Raw genomic sequence first — 21,580 nt, forward strand, 5'->3', positions numbered from 1 at the left:
AAGGAGGCAGCTGTAAATCCAAAAGGAGGATCTAGAGAGGTATATTTACCATAGCAACTTCCTGGAATATACATAAATATTCAACTTTTCAACCCAGCTATTCCTAGAAGAGGTGTCGTGGCGGGGGGCTTTTGAAATGCCCTCTTTGCTATTCTGCAAACAGAGAACAAAGAGATTTACAAAACTTTGTCACTGGTGAGGACAGAGAGAAACTTTAAAAACAGTTCTGAGTCAACCTTTGGCAATTTTCTTTCCAAAAGGAAACACTCATCCCCCAAAATCTCACAATCAAGAAACAAAAGAGTTGTTTCTCCTTACCAATTTTTAAAAAATATGTTTCCATGTAGCCTTGAAATATCATTTAGGAAAAAAAATCAAACATTTTGCTTTGAAAATGTCAAACAATTTCTTTTTTTTTAAATTGTGGTTTAGTTACTAGCTTCAAGTCTTGTTAAAAGTATTTGCAATGAGCTGTATTTTGCATGGCTTCTAAGAAAACAAATTTCAACAGTTAAATATTTTATACTTACTTTGCAAATACATAAATGACCACAGAAAGTACTGGATGTGGAAGAATTATACATTCTAATCCTAACACTTCTACTGTATGAGGCACCTAATTCAATAACCAAAGGGGCCATTAAAAAAAAAATCATAAAACAAAGATCGAAAAGAAAAGAAACTGAGAAGTTATAGCAGAAGATATTTTATGAATATTTCACCATGTTGAAAACATATGCAAACAGCATACAAACTAAGCAACGGGCGACAATAGAACTGCTTAAGTAAAAGACAAAATCCAAATAGGTGTAAACTACCCCTGTGCATGGCAAGATGCTAAAGTCCATCAGATCAAGGAGATTATGGAACAGCTCGCTCTCTCTGGATTTAAAACCTAATTTTAAAATGACACTCACTTTATAGAAGGATTGCACAGCATTGCCGTTCATGGTAGCGGGGAGCAAAACCCCTCACAAGAGGTGCCTCCCTGCCACGTGTTGCTAAAAGAAGGTAGGTGTGCACAAACCCACTGCCGCAGCGCACGGATGGCAGAAGCGGAGCAAAGGGCTCGATGACATGAAAACATCCTTTAGGAGAGTCAGTGCCAGAGCTCGCGACTGAGATTCCTGCTCCAACCCTGTGTGTTAGTCTTGACCACCCCAATATGAAAAACTCTCCATTTAAAGAGCAATATTGTTTTTAAAGGAAAATACTGAGACTAGCTGAATAGAATATCATATTTCAAAAGCTGTTATTTATTTGATTCCATAATTCATATAGTTCTAGTTATATGATTTGCTGGCATTTAGAGCGTATTAGAGCATTTACAAAAAAACAACATAAAAAACCCTGCTTGTGAGGCAGCCAATTAATATTAGTCTGATAAAACAAAAATCTACTTACCTAGATGTTTTCAGTGCCCTGTAGAGCCTTTTAGACTCGCAAGGTCATATTCTACTGAACACGAGTGACATCTAAAAACAAGAATAAATGAACATCGCAGGTAATGTTTTATAAAACACAAAGATAAAATACCAGTCTTGCCCAACCCAAATTGTCTACTTCTCTTCAAGTTAAGGATGGCACTACACAGTGCAAAAAATAAAGTATATTACCCAAGTATGATCTTTTCCCCTTAGAAATAGGCAGGTGGGCCCCACTGAGGCTTGTATGTATGTAATTTAAGTAGCTAGCCCACAGTCGAAAAACCCTTTCTGTCAGGAAATATTTTGTGAAACTTACTCCTAATATGCCTTTTGCTAAGTTTATTCTGCTATGCTTTGGGAAACTTTACAGTTCTCCTTTGCTTGTGCAATATTTATAGACTTAATCTAACCCTCTGACATAGATGTCAGCAGAGTTCCCTCAAGCCCCAGATTAGCAAGACTGTATTTTGCTGAATGTGGGTAGCATTTAAAAATGAGCAGGATAAGTGAATGTTTGCAACTGATGTTTTATAAAGCATAAAATTACTTTTTGAATGTTTCTCCCACACACTTTCATATTGCTCTTTGAGCTTCAAGGAGGAAAGACATTCTTCTTGATATGCATAATTTAAAGTGATTTTCTATTTCACACACAACCTCGGGTATTTTGTAGGACAATAAAGTATTTCAACACCAAAGCTTCCAGATCAAAAAATCTGTCCCCATCTGTTTCTCTCGCAATCTGACTCAGGAGGAATAACTGCTGCTGAGAATCACTGTTTCTCCACAGATCAGGCCTTTTCCCCCACACTTTTCAGCTAGAGCTACCTGGATTTCAGCTAGAAGATGCAGATTTGTGAAAACAAAAGCCTTGGGTCTGTTTGCTCCAACCCACTGATTTTCACAAAATCCCACAGGTGCCACCAGTCATCATCTAGTTTCCCACCAGTTTTCCCCACTCGGCAGCGGAGGAGGCCAGAAGTCAAGGGGAAGCAGTAGCCCAAACCTGCCAAGTGTTTCGGGATCCTTCAGCTCCTGGACCATGAGGTCCAGCAGGATCTCCTAGTCGACGTCTGGTGTGGCAGACAAAACAGGGCTGAGCACTTGAGCACCAGCACCTGCCCTGTCTTGTGGTTAGCAGTCCACCCTTGCCATGGCTTGGGCATGTGCCCATCAACAGGAGCTGGGTTTGGTCTCCACCATGATGCAGAGAACTGCAGGAGATGCCTGGGCTCTCCAGGACCACATTTCTTTGGGGCAGTAAAGTTGCAGCTGGAGTCAAAGGCAGCTGGTTGTACAGTTTTGTTCTGACCCTTAACTGAGGCATTTTCTCTTCCCCAATAGGAAATGTTTTGTGAGCTTTCTCACTTCAAGGGGCATCAAAATGTTTCATTTCCATTCCAAGGAGGACATTTCCCCTGCCAGTACATCCAGTATGCTCCAACCTAGTTTATGTTTTAAGTAACCCTTCCCAGCCTCAGCCTTCCTCTGTTGTCTGTAGCACAAGGGCTCCTTCTTCTTTTCTGTCTCTGTGTCCTCCTACTAACGGCCATTTTGCTGTGCCAGGGTAAGAGTGTGCAGCTGGGCAGGCCTGCAGTCCTTTGCATTCATTCATGATGTTCTCTTGGTGGCATAGAGGAATCATTACATCTCATGTTTCTGACTTGCTGACCCTGACCACTGCCTTTCTTATAGTGTTTCAGATTCAATGGGCCCTTAGCATCTTTAAATAAAACATGTAAAATACAAGCCCATAACAACATGACTTTTTATCATGAGAAAGAGATGAAATCCCCATTCTCCTTTGCAGTCTTTTCAGCATCAGCCAGCTGCAGTCCCAAATTCCCTTTCTTCACCTGGTTTCCTCCTCCTCCCTGCCTTTCTATCAGCACTACTACAAGGGACTAGTCGCACCAGCACCCCCATTAACACTGTCTGTTTGACTCTGTTGCACAGAAAGACAGGCGAAAGTTCTTATTGGAGTGGCCTGGAGCCTCTCCTTCCTGTTTTCCATACCGACTCTGATTATTTTTGGGAAACGGCAGCTCTCCAATGGGGAAGTGCAGTGCTGGGCTCTGTGGCCTGATGATTCCTACTGGATACCCTACATGACAGTGGTGGCTTTCCTGGTGTACTTCATTCCTCTGATCCTTATCAGGTAAGCCTGAACCACAGTCAGCAAGCATGTGCTGAAAGCTGTCAAGTGTGCAATCAGCTTAATGCTTTAATTTCTACTCATTCATTACAATTTCATTTTCACAACTGCCTTACAGCTGCTGCAGTTTTTATCACATAATGCATGTGTTGCTCTACTTGCCCTGGGTGTTCTCCATGAGGTATTAATGGCCAGAAACATTTTTTCTGAAGAAAGCACTGGATCTGTAAGTGCATCCACTTATCTCCACAGCTTCAGGCTTGAAACATATCTTTATAAATCCAGTATGAATGTCTAGCTATTATGACAGAACATAATTTTAATAAAAGAACAGGAAACCACACTTAACACTAATTAAACTGCAATTAACTTAAAGTGCTCTCAAGCTTCATAGTACTAGAAAAATGTTTCTTCACCAAGATCGGAAAGAAATCTCCAAGCACTTGAAGCTGCCAACCACTCCTAAAATACAAGCAAACAAAATTCTTCCTATTTTGTAATGCGAAACCTGAGCTGCAAATATTTGAGACTGATTTGCTCAAAATCACAAAGACAATCTGCAGCAGAATCTATTTTAAACTGAGGTTAACCAATATCCCAGACTGTGCTTAGTGACCAGTGAATTTTATTACCTCCCTCTGGGATGCTGCCATTAGCTGCTGTTAAACAAAAATTATCTAGCCATGAGGAGCTACCAATGCAAAGGAGCAGTCAAAAACTGATGTGGAAGGGGAGTGAGGCTTCTTAACTGCCTTGAAAGGCTGCCAGTGGCAGTAATTTGCTCTCCAAGGCCTTTCTTTTCTTTCCCTTTTCAGTAGCAAGGTTATAACAGGATTTCCTAGTGTCCATCTCTTCTTCTTAGTGGCAAAGAAAACTTGCTGGGACTCCTTTTGCCCCGCCCCTAATTTGGTGACACGATGTTTGGGCCATGAAAGAGGAGCTATGTTTTCATGTCCCTTGGACATCTCTCTTGGTCCATCTGCTTTTGCAGCAGGTGATGAGCTGTGAGACTCTGCTGGCTTCCCGCTCATTAGCATCTCAGGTCAGAGCAGGGCGGGGGGGGGGGGGGGGGGCTGATCTTTTCTAGATGATGACAAGACTGGCTAAGTAAGCTAAACAGTAAAGACCGTGTCATGGGTTTAGTTCCTTTCCAGTTGAGTTGTGCCTTGAAGTTTCTTACTGTTTAATCACGGAGATTAAGTTCTGCAGCTTCTAATGGAAACAAGTTTATCTCTGATAGAATCAAAACCGTGTGGTGCTTGAACTGATCTAGCTGACTTTTTGATACGGATTCAACATTGACCAGTGTTGCTCCCTACAGAGAAGGGACAATTTTTATACTTTGCTCATAACACATCAGTTTGCTAAACCTTCCATTTTTGTGCCAGATTGCACAGATGTAACAAACAAAATCATGAAAAGTTCTCCTTAAAGAAAGGAAATGATAGCAATAGGGAAAAACTACTCCCAGATTGTCCAATTGCTCTTCCTTCCTAGACAGGATCATTTATGTTTGTATGTTTTCCTGTCTCGTAAAACCAGCTTAGTTTTAAATAAATGAAAAAATATTCTTGGGAATATGTAAATAAAAATGTGGGTGGATCTGCAGCCCAGCACTAGCAGCAAAAGGAATAAATACACACAGAAGAGACAAAAAGTAATTTAACTGTGAAAAGAAACGGCACTAGAAAACTTTGAGGCTGGCTGTTACTGTGAGAGGAGTTTTGTTATGAATTTTCTCAAGTAGCTAGCAATCAGGAAATATTAGTCAGCATCTTCAGTGTTTTAGGAAAAAGGCCCATAGCCTATCCAGTTACCAGTCGTTCCACAGGTGTGTGAAACATCTCTTTCACATTCAAACTTACAGATTCGCATGCTTTCTGCTACAGATCAGCCACTCCTTTTTACATGGCATATATACTTGTTTGGCAAGAAAAGGCAAGCTACAGAGCAACAAATTTTTCAGAGCTGCTGACGTTATGCTCCCCTCCTCCCTGCCAAAGGAAGATATTCAAACCAGATCAGGTCTATGACTTGCTTTAGAGTAAATTCCCAGAAGCAAGAAGGCGATGAAGACACAAGGGGAAAGGGAAAGGCAGTGAAACTGGAATTTCATGAGATTGCCCTGACAGCTGAGACATGAATAAAGCATCCTAAAATTTTTGCAGCTTTAACCTTGACTTTCACACGAGAAGTTTATGGCAAGACAGGAACTTAAAACACTGACCTTGCAGCCACAGGGCAGAGCGGTGCCTGTTGCCTGCCCAAACACGTTCCTGGTTTAAGTGTACACTAACACAAATGCTCCCACGTCCTTGCCAGCAGAAGTCACATTTTTGACAGGTCCTAAGTGATGTCCAGTACTGGGAGCAAGGAAAGGCAGTGGCGCAGGGAAGGATTTTTTTGTGCCCATTTATTTCTAGTTGTCAGTGATACTATTTTCTTCAGAGTAGAGAGGATTGTCTAAAACCACATAAAAAGAGGATTACCATCAGGGCAAGGTCAGCAGAGACATTATGAACAAATGCCATGCAGTTTGGAAAGAAATGGCTATTTTCTTAGAATATTTTTTTCAAGTTTCAAGCATACAACTGAAGGCTGCAATTTCCCAGCTGATGCATCTGTAAAACATCTATCAACATAGCCTCAAGGTGTGACATCTATTTCTTTAAAATTTCTTGGCCGTCCCAGAGTTTAAAGCTAATCCGCCTGATGTGGCTGCAGAAATAAGTACTCTGGTAAGCAGTTTGCAGCTAAAGAACGGCAGGAATGGCTGTTAACATCTGCAGGGACTCAATTTCTCTGCAAAAGTTTTTTCCCACTGAATACTTTCAGATGCACAGTGGGTTTGATGGCAAATGAGATGCTGTTTCATTAGGGTGAGTGAGGGAGATCACATACATTGTAGTTGTGTGTCACTCCGTCAAAAGATCAATTATAAAAATTAAAGGTGTTATTTAGTAAATGAAGGCAGGCATTTTGTGATTTTTTTTAATTTAATGGCCTTTAACTGAAGATGTTATTAAAAAAAGGCCACAACATAATGATGGAGAGACTATCCATACATGTGCAACTGAAAAGTTAAGGATCAGTATCTAAGAATCCACAAATATGAATAAACCAGAAGCCAAGGCACAGGCCACACTTAGTGAGGAAGTGAGGCAGGGTGCATACAGAGGAAGAATAAGACCTTTTCCACAATAATTCATTTTGTTTGCGCAGCTACTTTATTTTCTCTGCCGAAGCACTCTGATTTAGCTGCACGGCAGGTGCCTGATGCAATGTGGGACACTGGTTGGCGGAGTTAATTCTTAATTAGTTCTGCTGCCTGAATCTGCTGAAAACCTAACCTCTGGAGCAAAGCAGTTCACTGATGACAGCACTTTTTCTGGCACATTTCATCCAAAGTGCATAGGAAGGATAAAATTTTATTTTTCAGGTGCAGGACTTAATTCCACACTAGATATGCTGCTTTGGCTGAGCAGTTTTCACTTGCTACAGTCCAGGTACCATAATCTTTTAAGTTTCTCTCATCCATCCCTCAGCTCTCTCAGCAGAGCTGATTTCACATGTTCCTGACACAGCCTTCAACTAACTCACAGGAGTTGTGTTATTCATAACACTGCAGCCCGTGGAATGAATTATTTAGCTGATAACCTTATGCTCAGTCTGGAAAACATTTCCACGGGTGAGCTAATCCCCCAGACACAGTGTGAGCAAACCCTATAGATTCCAAGCCAAAACACAAACCATAAGAAAAGAAGAATCTGCCAGTTCTTTTTTAACATATATATAAAAAGGCAATTTATGAACAAAACTACAACAGCCCTGAAAGATTTAAATACTAGGGAGGTCTGTTCCCACCACTTCTTCACAACTGGAGAATCAGCAATCAGTTATCAAACAGCCTGTGGTTTTGTGGTGAGTTTTTTATCTGATTATAATACAAACGAACAAGACCGGAATAATGAAAAGAGAATGAAAAGCTGTGATTAGATTTTTAACCCAAGAATGTGGTTATCTTTGAGAACTGAGAAAGGGGAAGAATATTTGTTCTTTTCATGTAAAAGCTCTCCTCCTCCCCCCTATCTTAGTGTTGGGCAGGGAGAGCCACTGAGCCTGCATCAGGACCTTCTTTACAGCACTCAAAAATTTGGCCTGTTCTTCCCTCTTATTTGGACAAATCTATCACTTTTTCTGCAGTTGATATTGTCAGCCTACCAAACCCCAGAAAATTCAGAAAACTGAGTTAGGCAACCTGTGGTAATAAGTTCTCTCCTATTCTGGGACAGGTGTCATCAACTATAACCAAAGCTTTTTCTCCTACACCAAGATATGCCAAGCAAAGCTCAAAAGCTATCTGTGATAGTTGAATACATCTGGAGCTTGCTGAACAGAGGTTAAATATGGGTCAAATCAAGATTACAGACTGCTTTCCTGCAAATATTTGCACCTGGGACCCTCAGGTCCTGTGGTAGGGAGACAGGAGAGCTACTGGGTTTCTGTTCTGTATCGCTACTCTGTGCCAAACCATAATTATATTCTGGCACTTGAGTATCCAGAAATTCAGTCTTTTTAGCTGTTATTCAAGATTGCCAAATATATTTTTTATATTTTAACCTGATAAATGCAATACATAGGCATTTATCTAATATAATTCCAAATTCAGGTTAAAAAAATTTGCAAAAGCTCCTTTTAAAGCATAGAGGAAAATATATCCATCTGCTGTTTAAAATCAAAACTTCAAAGAGAATATTTGCTTTGGAGCAGCAGAAAAATAATTAGAAGAGAAAAAACAGAATCAGCTAAAAGGAAAAATAAGGAACTAAAGCCAAGACATTGCAATGAAATAAAAAACAGATTAAATAAAAGGTATTTTTCTGAATTAAATCAAATAAAGGGAATAGAAATACGATTAATAAAAATACCAAAGGTCATTTTCTGAGCTTGATTCAGCAAGCACAATAATTTTTCCTTCAATTTCCATTTCTAAATAAAAAAGCCTAGATCTTGCACATATGTTCTAATATCTGCTCATCTATTCACTCACCCATTACACATGCCTACAATGGTTTGTTCAGATGAAGTTACAGGTGCCTTTTGTCTTTGGATAAATAGTGCTGTAAATTAGCTACCATAAACCATAAGGCAGCTGCTTCACTTTGCACAAATGAAGTACAAGGAACAATAGGCAATGCTGGATGATAAAGACAAGTAATTAGCAGGGAGCTTAAGCGTACTTTTTGCCATGGTAAAGGCTCATTTTACTAGTAAATACTGAGGCTGAGTGGGATGCTATCATAATGCAATCATTTAGTTAAAAAAAAATAAAATCTGCGTTTAAAGAGTGGGCAGATCAATAACTCTTATGATTGTTAATATCAATACCAGAAGACATTTTATTTTCCAAACCAAAAGCCATCTATGAATTAAAAATAAAGACGGAGTGGGACTATTCATGGTAGCATTTGTATGACTAACTATAAGTCAGTTATTTACATGAACAAAGAATGCTGTAATTACCAACAGCGCCATATTAAACAACACCATTAACTAATAACATGCTACAATGAACATGCATCTTAGTCCTTCAGAATTTGGATCAAGCTTTTGCAGTTGCAATGAATGTCATTTGTTGAGAATAGTCTGAACATATTCTTGTATTTTCCTGCCACCTCTCCAGATATGCATTTTATCAGGGCTAGAAAAATCACTGCATTTTCAGGTCAACAGCATGTCCTTTCTATCTTGTGGTCTTCAAAGCCTGAGCAACTCCTTCTCAAAAAGGCTTGGATTATTTTTCCATCTGGGTTTGACTACTCCACCTGAGCTCTTTCCTCCCTTTCTTCAGTCTCTTACCTGCAAATAATGGGCCACAACAACTTATATAATATTTTAATATCATAGTATGGATGAAAATGACTACAGCACTTATTTATATAGCCCCCAAGAATCCCCAGTGAGGGTTGGAAGGCCAGTGTACTACACAAAGAAACCTGACATCTGGACCTAACGAACTATACATCATATCTCCCAGTGCTTTCAGTGGAGACAAGAGCAAGCAGCATGCAGGCATATTACATGTGTTGGAAAATAAGGTTTGTGGCTATGATAGGCTTGCCATGCATGTGTGTATGGTGTGCTCTTACATCTTGGCAATGAAGGCGGCATAGCTTGATGTTGAGAGGAAGGAAAGAGATTACGATATGGTCAGAATGGTGCAGACCATTGTTGAACACCCTCCTATCCATCTGAATACCAGTTGTTGTCTGTCCCCTTCTACTCTTTGCTCATCTGCCACTTTATTTTCTATCAAGTGGGAATTTCTTCCCACCCTTTGAGTTGTCACCAACCATGGCATCCTCCTCTTGTTGCCTCTTACAGAAAGAAAGAAGCTAGAAATGCATTCTGAAAAAAACCTGCTTTTCCCTTGTAAGAAAAATACAGCTTCTGTTCCATAAGTGCTCTCTTTTTATTGTTGTGGCTTTGAAACACACATGCAGGTGCCTTTTATGATCTTAAGCTTTGGGTGACACATTTCTGGAAAATCCAGTTTGTTACCTCCATGCCAGCATAGCTGGGGGAAAAAAAAATATTAGACGCTAGTAAGATCTGGAGTCCCAGAGAGAGAGAAAAGCATAAAGGCATAACTGTCATCGGCAAAATCGTTGCTGGGAAGTGTACCTAGCATGACAAGTGACTCCTCTTTCCTGATGCCCACCCTGAGCAGCTTTACACCACCTCTGGTCCCCTCCTGATAAGGAAGGCTCCAGTGGATCCAGCTACAGAGAAAAGAAAGAAAGATGAACAGAGGCAAAAACACCAGTACAAATCCACTATGTTGGCAGCACTTTAGAAGCCACTGGATTAAACCAGGAATTAAACTTTCCCCTGGACTTCTAAAAATTCAGGATTCAAATGAAACAGCATGTAATCTCATACATGAAACGCCAAATGAAGACGACAGCTGCTATAACTGCATCTGGTGAAAGGGATGCTCTTACCAGACTCTGCAGCCGAGAGGGCAGGATTTCTGGGGTCAGAGGGAGAGCAAATGAGGAGCCTGACTTCGTAATTCAATCCTTGTGGCACTTGGCTGGAAGCAAGGAGTCTGAGTATTTTGACTACGGAGTTAAGTTCCTTTGTCCTGATGCTTAGGCAACTCGGAACTTGTCCTGCTAGACACATGCAGGTCTGCATCAGAGTGGATATTGTTTCAACTGCAAATAAAAAGCTCAGGCTAGGGAGAAAATAGAAACAAGATTTTTAGGAGCTGGCTGGAAATTTTCTTGAGATGACAACAATTATCATTCTTATTCATTGGAACAATCAAAAGAGAAATGATACATGAATTTTCCACCATTGTCAGTACAAAGTACAAAGAAATTCTCAAGTGCACCAGCTGATATATAAACAGGTTCTTGAAAAGCCAGGATATAAAACCAAAATGTTCAAGTCAGCTGGGAGCCATGCTGGACCTTTGAAGGGATTAAGGAGGGCAAGCTGGAGTCCACAGCAGATGCATGCAAAACCTTCACTGGGCAAATACACTACTGCTCTGCTCCACAGCCCAGACTGCACGTTGAATTTCCAGCTCTCACCTATTGAGTCTGGAAACCAAATGGCTCAAACTTCCACAGAAAGGAAACCTCCGAGGCACACAAATACTACCTTTGCACGCATGTCTAGGAATTGAGGGTGCTCTAGGAAAAGCTTGTATATCAGTATGAAAGCTCTAATAAGAACAATGTCTCTTCTGGTAACAAAAATAAACTGCATGATAGTAAGACACATTTTTGTCTCTGTAAAACACCCTGAAATAATCTCCTTAGCTGCACCTTTTTCACAGAGTCACCACTGAGGTTTATGGCAATTAATGGTCAGGCTGCCCCAGGCCCCCCAAAACACTGCAGTGTATTGCGAACAGCACATGATGACTTCTGTTACAATGCTTGGTTTTCACATCAGGAAAACATGGCAACCCGAGTGCATTAGCTGAAATATTTTTAAATTATTTTTGTCTTCCTTAGCAGACAAAAAGGAAAACACCGGTCAAAAGTATGCTGTTGCTTAGTGATTTTAGCTGCATGTTATGCATGCTTGCAGGAGAAAAGGCAGACAGAGCAAGGCCTTGTATTTTTTTTATGTAAACTGCTGAAAAGGTAACATCCTCATCCAGGATGGGGTTTCAAACAGCTCTTCAGCTTGAAGGAATTATTTTTACCTAATATATATTAAATAAATAGAATTCCAGATTTGTTATTGCCTAGGGAAAGGTCATAACTATCCAAAGTTATTGTGGACTAGGGCACTTTTCATCTTTCTCGTTAAAAGTATATGTATATTCCTCTCTAAATATGCAAATTGTGGTGGACTTGGTTTTGAATCATTTAACTCTCCCCATCTACCTGATACTTCTGTCCCCCTCAGTTTCAGTCCCAGGACCTTGAGACCCAAAAGTGAACACCGCGGTACTTAACTGCATTTCTCATGGATCTTGCCCCTGTCGACATCCCCAGGGTACTGTTTTATTTGTCAGCTTCATACTCACAAAGTAACACCAAACCAAAAGTGGACACACAGCCAAAACAGGTCCGTCCCCTTGCTTCCCCCATTTCAGGGCTAGTGTCCTTCTTGCAGCTCCCAAGCCCACAAGCACAACCCTGTGCAGGGATGAGGTGCCTCCTGCCTGAGGCTGGTACCCAGGCAGATCTGGCCTCAGTTAGCTCAAAATCCCCAATGAGATCTTGCCTGCGACATCTTGGCCAAGACATTGCATTCCTTCCTCTGCACCTCAGATTTGACATCTGCAAAGCCAGGACAACGATAATGGCTTCCATGGTGAAAACTCTTCAGATATACTTCTGAAAAGTACTATGGGAGAGTCATATTTTATTTATTATTCTTGTCATCATTATTATTATTATTATTATTCCTATGAAGTCCTGTCATCTCTATGAGCTCCTTACACATAGATAAGTATATTCATAGAGCACAAATGACTGGGATGCCAGTTAAATTTACTGTGCCTCATAATATCAATGACTCTTTCCCTTCTGTAGTGTCATATATGCAATCGTGATTCGAACCATCTGGATGAAGAGCAAAGCTCAGGCTGTCATCATATCCAGCTGCCCTGGTGAGTCGCAGCACACACATGTCTCCAGCCTCATGATTCAAAGCCAGCCAGCTCCCCCAAATCCAGGAATGCCTGGTCATGCGGTGTCACATTGGGACCCCATCACTGCAGTGGGAATAGGGTTTCTGTAATTGCTCATTCATAACTCTTGTCTACATTTTTTACTTTGTTTTCTTTGACACTAAATCCCCTTTAGAGAAATGATAGAGAACATCTGCAAGAAAAGAATTAAAAGGTAAAGAATGCTTATTCTAGAACTTAGAAACCCTATTCCTAGAACTTTGCCCATTTCCAGAATAAATTTTTCTAGCAGATACTTACCTAAGTCTTTTGCTGTGCTTTCATATGACCTTGCAAGTCCAGTGTTGGTCAAGATCAGAAATTCCTGGCTATGGAAAGCCATAAAATGAGCTGAGCTTTCTACCCCAAGACCATAAACTTTTTTGAGCCATTCTGATCAATTTTGGCAAAGAATCTGAGCACAAATCATTTCAAGATCCTCACTTGTCAGCTGCCTTACCTATTAGTTATGAAGAAAGTTATGTTCATTTACTCTAATATGTTTTACAACACAACTGTAAGAGCACACAACCACTTACAGCAGCCAAGTGATGAGTGGAAATGCATCAAGCTATGGGGACCAAGCTGCTGGTACATGGCTGAAGAAGGATCATGGATCATGTCTGGTACAGTAGGAAGTGTCCTAACATGATGTTGCACATATTCAGATATCCTTATGCCATAATCTGACATCTGTCTGCTATAAACTAAGATTTAATCCTCCTTTGAAAAGCTTGAGCAGGACTGATTTCTAATGATCCTGCCTTCCTGACACAATCAATATTAACTAGCCTTGAAAACAAATGTCGTTCTTCTTGTCCAAGAGATTTATTCTGCTCTATAAGTCAACAAGTGATTTCCAGTAATATTAAGTATGGACTAATTTCAAGCTTCTAGATGGGATGTTTCACTGATAACAAGCCCACATTAATTTTATTTACATCTTTTTCCTTACAAATTACACAGCTTTGATATGCTGTTTTTATAATAGGTGCAAAAAGTCATGTGTACAGAGTTATTTCCAATTACAGTAATCAAAATTCCAGTCCTAAGTTTGGACTACAAGAGTTTAAAGATGTTTTGGTAAAAAATTACCTTCTTGTGTGTTCACTGTGGTGAACCTAATTATTCTGACCCAGCAACATAAACAGCAAATCGACATTAATAATGAAATCAGGCATAATAGTGCAATCATGCTGGTACTGTTATTCAAATACAGAACTTGATTCTTGGAGACATTAGTGTGACTTCAGAGGAAATGAGATCAACCAGCCTTGGTGTGAGACTGAATAGGATTTGCTTCGCAATTCAAGCCACACTTTATCTCTGAAAAGCTAGTCTAACAGCATTTTGTCTTTCATTACTGAGTCAATATGGAGAGCAAAATGCATGACTGATTCTCCAAAGCATCAAAAGGAGTAAGAGGTTAAGGGAATGGAGCATGTAGCTTTTAAAATCCTTCTGACTGAAATACAGTTAAAAGTGAACAGGTAGTCTGTTTTGCCAGGTTGTTTCTTCTGTTTTCTTAATTACAGCTACCAGTTTCTTTCAGAAACTGTCTCCTATAACACTGGTTGCGATTTTGTAGCTGTGATGGCACATCGTTTTTAATCAGACTGATACAGCTGGGCACATAGGCAGTGGTTCTCCTAAGTGGTGAGGATCAGGAACACCCAGCTGCCACAGTGCTTCAGGAAGATTTCTTCTGCTTACATTTCCCCTTTTGATTTGGGGTTGCTCAGGTTTTGAGCATCCAACTTGAGCAGGTTTGCAAGTGTCCGAATTTCAGAAACTACTGAGCCCCTGCCTGACACCAGGGAAAGATGGGCTATATACTGCTGTCCTGCCCGCAGCGGTAGGCACTGACACATCCATGCACCAGCCCTGCTCTTTTACTAGCTGAACCATTCTTTCCCTAGGTGGCAAAACCTCTGCTGGCTACACCAGTCGTGGGTTCATATCCAGGGCAAAAGTGAAAGCAATCAAGTACAGCATCGTAATTATCATTGGTAAGTGAAAAGCCCCGCAGCTGGCTAGGGAGGATGTTGACTTTAGGAAGCTAGTCTTCCTCAGCTCCCTCTGTCATGAGCAGATAAAATGCAGTAGATGGCTCAGAGAAGGAGCTTACTTAGACCCCTGTGACTTGCCTTCTGACCTTGTCCTTCCCCTCTCCTCTGGCTGATAACTCCTATTTTAGGCATCTGACACAAGCCTCAAATGAAATTATATGCACAGCCCCTCATGTGCATAAAGAAAGTAAAGGAGGGACATTGCCTAAAAGGAACAAAAGAAGGGGTCATCTCCTTCCCATCCAGGCTGCCAAAAGACTTGGCAACCAAGTTGCCTTTTAGGCTTAGAGACTAGGTATGGAATGTTAGGTGCTGTAGCAGTGCAAGGGAGAGGAAGGAGAGGCGAGGGATGCAGAGCAATTGAATTTGATGTCAGAAGCGTGTTGCCTGCCGAGGTGGGAAGAACGAGCTCTCCTTTCCTGACAGGGCAGCAGATGACTCAGTGCAGGTGTCCTCCGTCTCCCAGGGAGATGACATTATTCTGATGGAGTTAGGAGACTGACATTCTATCTCAATAAATAAAGGCAGCGTCGCACAGGGCTGGTGATTAGCTGCCAGGGACAGGCAGGAAGGCGACTGAAACTATTTACTCCCAAGGGCTGGCAGCCATCCCCTAACACTGAAAAAGAGATTGCTCCTCTTTCCAATGCTACACAAAATTCAGATTGGATGATATTGCAATAATAGCTAGTATTAGCTCACTGTTTAGCAGTAGCGTCTACAGGCATGAGAGAGGCTGGTGTGAGTCATGCTTTTCAGAAGCCCAAGAACAGCTTCTCTGTGTACCTGAACTTCTCTGTGTGGCAATAAGAGAACACTTTTGTCAGAAACAACTACTATCGCAATGCCATCAGATGTTAAGAGCTCACCTGGATGCTCAGTATTTCAAAGGACCTTGATAATACTAGGCATCCAGCATGTCTTGATGTGCAAACGGATTAAGGCACCTAACATTCATGGATTTCTTTAAGGTCACTTAAAGTTCTGCATAGTCAGTGCTATGACCCATACGCTGACACTGTGTATTGCTATTTTGCTGGTATGTGTGCATAGACACTGCCAGTTTGGTTACTCTAGAAAACAGAAGGGGAGTTTACCTCTTCCTTGCACATTAAGTGCAGAAATACTGCTCAGAAATACTGATCAATGGGATGAGAAAGCAAGCACGAGGTCACTCTGCTGTCTCATTTGGGTCAGGGAGACATGTGTCTCATTTCACAGATACCTGTATATTTGCAACGCAGGTACTTACAGCTTAGCTAAGTGAACTGCCTGTCCCAGCGTTTCCATGTAAATCTTGAATCCAAAGCTTTTGTGAAAGGAGATGACAGAAATTTGTGAGGGACAATTCATTCCCTACACCTGCAAATAAAGGTAGATCTGTGGCCTTTTTATTTCTGCCACCTCTGAACAAAACCACCTATGAACAACGCAGTCCTCTCCTCCCTTCCCCAAATTCACCTCTCAAATTGCAGTACAGGAATTAAGAGAGTCTTCCTGCACACTCCATGTACACAGCACCTCTAGCCAGCATGCCAAATGATACATTGGTCTGCCATACTGTGGTGTGAAAGGGTGTCGTTCCTTGTGCCTGGATGTCTAAGAGCCTTTTTTTAATAGGCGGCTGTGACAGGCAGCGCTGTCATGGAGTGGCACTTTGGTGGTGTGTACATTTAGATGGGCTGCTCACTCAGGGGACCATTAAAAGAGCGCTTCACTATAACTGATGATGCTTTAACTGGCTACCTATTTACCTTTTATGTGTTGTGTAGTGTTCAAAAGTGCCTCGATATGTCTAGAGGGAGCACTCTAAACACTTAGAGGAGCGCACATAATTTATTTTATGGGCATTAAAATAAAAACAAAACAAATAAAAGCACAATCTAATAACTATTCTCTTAAATAAGACCCTGAATAGGGAGAGATTTTTTTTTTTGCATGAACAACTATTTATGTGTTATGACAGTCTCTCTATGTGCGTGTGATTACATCCCTAAATAGCTAAACTATCTAATGTCAAGCTCTTCCTCTCTCTGTCTCTCCTCCAGCATTTGTTCTCTGTTGGAGCCCTTACTTTCTTTTTGATATCCTGGACAACTTCAACATACTCCCTGAGACCAAAGAGCGCTTCTACGCATCTGTGATTATTCAGAACCTGCCAGCCTTGAACAGTGCCATCAACCCCCTCATCTACTGCTTCTTCAGCAACCGCCTCTGTCCCCCTTTCGAGTATCGCTCCTTTACTGTCACTGACTATCCCCTAAAAAGAGAGGGAACACATAAATGCAGTCCCTAAACAAACTACGTCTTTTTGTCTGTTCTAATTCTGACTGTTCCTTATTTTCTTCAGGGAAAGAAGGACTCGAAGGCTGGGGGGGACATTCCGGGACAGGAGTGACGGAAGGCAGGAGATGCATGTCCTGTCCAAACCAGAAGACATCTAGAACAGACGATGCTCTGCAAAGCTACACCGGGACCTGTGCCGAGGAAAGAGGAGGTTCCCCACAAGCCCTGTGCATCATGAGTGGACGGAAACCAACTGACAAGAGCCTGCACCTTGCTGCTGTTGAGCAGCACATGTATTTTGGACCGGCACTGCAGCTTCAGCAATCGCACGCTGCCAGTGCCAGCCTCAGTAGGAGGGATTTGCATGCCACTTGTGAGGGCTCATCTTGGCCCTCTGTTTTTAAACAAGCTGTAATATATATATACTCCAAACAGCAAAAAACAATGTAAATGGTGTCTAGTCAGTGTTCTTTATTTTTCAGGAGTCACTAAAAGCTATCTGCTGTACCGTCTGGCTCATATAACTGATAAAGAGTATTTACAAGTAATTACAGAGCAGGGACCCTACTTAAAATGAAAACACAGGCATTTTTCTGAGAACATGCTGCTGTCACTCCATATAATTATACCTGGGTTTCATACACAACCACTTATGAAGTCATAGCCAGAGAATAGGGGACTGAAGGGCTGGGTTACAGCCTCCCACCTCTCCTGGCCCCGCTTCTCAGCTCATGCCAGCCCTCCCAGCTGCACTGTCCCTCACAGCTCATCCTCCCCTCTTCCCACAAGGTATTTCCCTGCTGTCCTACCTTGGTGTGTCGGTGGCATCCCAGGGTCCCTGCAGAGCTCCCACGCAACACATCCGGACAGTCATGTATTTCTGGGCTACCATATTAACAAAGGATTAGCCAGCCCCTCCCAGCCACCGTGCTGCATCACGTGCGCAGATCCTCACGTGCTTCTGCGACAAAGGCTCTGAGCAGTCTTTTGGGGACCCGATGGAAAGCTGCCATGCTGGGCACTTCATCAGCGCAGATCAACCTTGCTGCCCACACAGCAGCGTTTCCCTGGCTCGTGTCCTGTGTATATCATCCACATCACTTGAATCAGGCAGGGAACCATACACTTCTTTAGACAACCTCAGAGCTGGAAAAGGACCCAAGTGAAACCATGAAACTGAAATTACATTTAGAAAAAATTATCTGTTGATGGTCCAGTCTTGTAAACTCGTAGGGTCTACAGAGCACCAGCCATCAGGCAGACCTTCACTGCACAGCATCCCAAGCAGTTGGTCATCCCCTTCCCAAGCCCGCAGGGCATCCTCCCACCACACTGTTCTCAAGTTTAAGGAGAAATGTTCTCACACAGGTTCAGCGGGTGGGTGGATGATATTGACTTCAATGTTCATTTTACGGCAAGGCAGCTTAAAGTGTTTGTATGATAATACACTGTAACCAGCTGTATGGCAAGTGTGTGTGTTTCCTATCAGTAAAAAAATTGTATTCTTATTTAGGTGGAGTTGGTCTGAACAGGGTTTTTTTATTATTATGATCCTTTGCAATGAGTTTGTTCCCTGCAAAACAAGAACTGAATAAAATTTATTTATAATTACCTATATTACAAAAATCTTTTTTCCTAAGTAGGAGATACATAAAATTGTGGGGCTTTATGTTCTCAGGAAAATAAACAAGGTTTCTCTTTTTATGATTATGAAGTTCTGTTATGTCTATATTTTGGTAACAGCTTAAAACCATGAATTTACACAAGCCTTTACAGCAGCCACCTTGGATAGATTGTATATAAGAACTAGACAACATTTTTTCTTGTGGGCATAACTTTCCCAAAAGTGGACTGCTCGGTTTAAGCCTCAGTGATATAGATTTTATTTTTTAACTTTTTCATCTGATACATATACACTGGCTACCTACTTTTGAACAATTAATGGAGTTCATAGACTTAATACCTGGAAATCAGATAACATTTCTGAGCAGTACTTTGATTTGCAAATTTAACATGCTTCAATCCCACTAAAATTTACATATTATTCACTGGGGTCACCACATGAATTATCCCATCTAAATTAAGCATATGCATGAGTAAGTGTAAGACTCCAGCCTTAAATAAAGTCATTATCCATTTATTCTCAAAGAAACAGTCTTTTTGTTTCATTCATTATTGTATTATGTACTATTTACCTGTTGTTCACATCCTTTTTCCTCTGGACATGATTGTGATGCCCTTCCTCATATGAGGATCTTTCAGTTTAAATGGCCTCACACCAATTTTGTCTGCATCCCTTCCAAGAACTTAAATAGAGAAATAAATAATTTATCTCATTTTCTATCCTGCTTTCTTACTGTGCAAGAGACAGCATTTTACTACCTTTTTATATTGTCTAAAACTTTTGTTGTAAAGAAACCGAGGAAAATCTGAGTTTTTCCATTAGTCTGGAAAATACTTGCATGGCCCTCCTTTGTCTCTTGGGAGAGCAATTTAGGGAGTTTCATCTGACTCCAGTAGGTTTCTTATTCCATGTCTGCAACTTGCTCTACATCTGTTGACTGTTTAGTTGCTTAATTGTGACAGAGCTGCTACAGAAGACCCCAGGCCTATGAGGAGAGGTAACACAAGTCAATGTCAAGGTCCAAATGCCCAGAGTCTGAACACAAGAAGAAGAGTGTACCCAGCTGTTTGTCCATGACAGCCCACAAGGAGCTGTGTTTTTCATCAGCTTTAACACTTCGAGATGCATCTGCGAGATCCTTCTGACATTCCCACAGCAACCAGAAATATTTGTATGCATACAGGACATAAAATCCTGTATGATGATAAAGTCCTGTATGGTTATAGATTCCCAGGAAGCATGAAAAATCAGATACTCATCCCTCAGAGAAGTCACATCAAACAGCATAGAACTAGGATACTTTTCAAACTAATACATTAATTCAAGAGAATAGAAAATGTGTGCTTTCTGTGACAGGTTCAAATAAAATCTGAATGAGAAATCTACTTAACTTCTTCTTGGACATTTTTTGATGTAATTTAAAGTTCCATTCTCTTAGTCCATATTTCCATCTGTTGCTAAAAGTGTAAAACAGTATTTTGTCTTTAATCTTGGTTTGGCCTTTGAAATTTCTCTCTCCTCTTTTATTTTTACTTTGAAAAAACTAATGCAAGACAGCAAAATTTAACATCCAAATCACTGGGTAAATATACTCTAATAACGGAGTGCAATATTCCACATTGCAACCGTGGAAGAATAGCAAAGTAAAAACCTACCTAGAAGCATTTTGCATCCTCCTTGTGCACTGCTGACCAAAGTGCTTAGAGGTGCAGACACTATCAGTCAAAAAAAAAAAAAAAAAAAAAGGTAGCCACTGCCTGGTTGTTTATAGGTTTAGGGGTTTTTTTGACAAATATATTTCATGGAAAAATAATTAGACCTTTTGATATGATACAAGAGGATTTGACTTCCACAGAACAAAAAAATTAATTCTTACACATTTCTAAGACTTGCAAGGCATGAATGAATGAAGGTCCATACTCTACAAGTTACCTAGGCATTTAAATATGAGTTGTTTTAATGGGAATCAGGCACATAATGTCATTACAGAAGTGGATTTACACAATATGTTTTTAGAGTACAGGCAGTTGCAAGCATCAGACCCCTACTGATAGCAGTCTCTAAGAAGGACACACAAGCAGTAGAAGTAAAAGCAAGTCTAGTACTTATTTTAATTCAAGCCCTGGCTTTTGAATACCAGAAAGCTTTATGTCTCTTCAGATTTCATATTTTCTTGACACTACAAGATACAGGAAATCAGGAAAATCCTCTCTCAAACCACAGGCACCTGTGCAAAACATAGGAACAAATAACTAAAAAAGAACATTTCTAGAGTGACTTGGGCAGAGAACTTCTCAAGATATGAGCACTTTGGGGTAACTCCAACCTGAGATAACTAAGAATAGTTTCTTGGTGCTCTCTTTACAAGGAATGTTGGCAAGATGTCTCAAGTTCTGCACCCCTTCAGAAAGCCCTACCTCTCTGTTTGTGCAGATTTGTTTCAGACAAGAACCCAGAAGGCATCACCCTACCTGCCACTTCACCTTACCCCTCAAAAGGACTACATGTACTCTTCAGAAATACTTGATGGAAACAGAACAACTACAAAAGAAAGTAATTGTGGAAAGCACAGCACAAAAGTATATATATGCTCTGGGCACAAGTGCCTTCTTTCAAGAGAGGGATCATTCCACAGATAAAAATAAACTAGTGCAGAAGCTATCTGTCTCTACCTCCAATCAAGAGCCTGGTGCTTACATGAGCAGAGATTTTAGTTTATTCATCAACCTTGGGAAACATGATTGATTTGGGGAGTAAATGCATTTTTTTGTGTGAGGTAAAATATGTTTCATTTTCTTTAGCAAGCTGTAATTTATTTTA

The 21,580-nt window shown here is 40.8% G+C and overlaps 1 protein-coding gene across 2 annotated transcripts in view; it reads left to right on the forward strand.

Moving 5' to 3' along the window:
- The window catches only part of NPSR1 (neuropeptide S receptor 1), a 61,121-nt gene extending 43,069 nt beyond the window's left edge, over window positions 1-18,052 (forward strand). For both annotated transcript variants that reach the window (XM_030010479.1, XM_030010480.1), the window contains 5 exons: window positions 3,384-3,585; window positions 12,645-12,721; window positions 14,701-14,790; window positions 16,899-17,079; window positions 17,201-18,052. In XM_030010479.1, coding sequence (XP_029866339.1) covers window positions 3,384-3,585; window positions 12,645-12,721; window positions 14,701-14,790; window positions 16,899-17,079; window positions 17,201-17,294 — 644 coding nt within the window. In that variant the 3' untranslated portion in view covers window positions 17,295-18,052. The remainder of the gene's footprint in view (window positions 1-3,383; window positions 3,586-12,644; window positions 12,722-14,700; window positions 14,791-16,898; window positions 17,080-17,200) is intronic.
- The last annotated feature ends 3,528 nt before the right edge of the window (window positions 18,053-21,580 follow it).

The sequence above is a fragment of the Aquila chrysaetos genome, chromosome 3 (genome assembly GCF_900496995.4).
Source record: "Aquila chrysaetos chrysaetos chromosome 3, bAquChr1.4, whole genome shotgun sequence".
NCBI lineage: Eukaryota > Metazoa > Chordata > Aves > Accipitriformes > Accipitridae > Aquila > Aquila chrysaetos.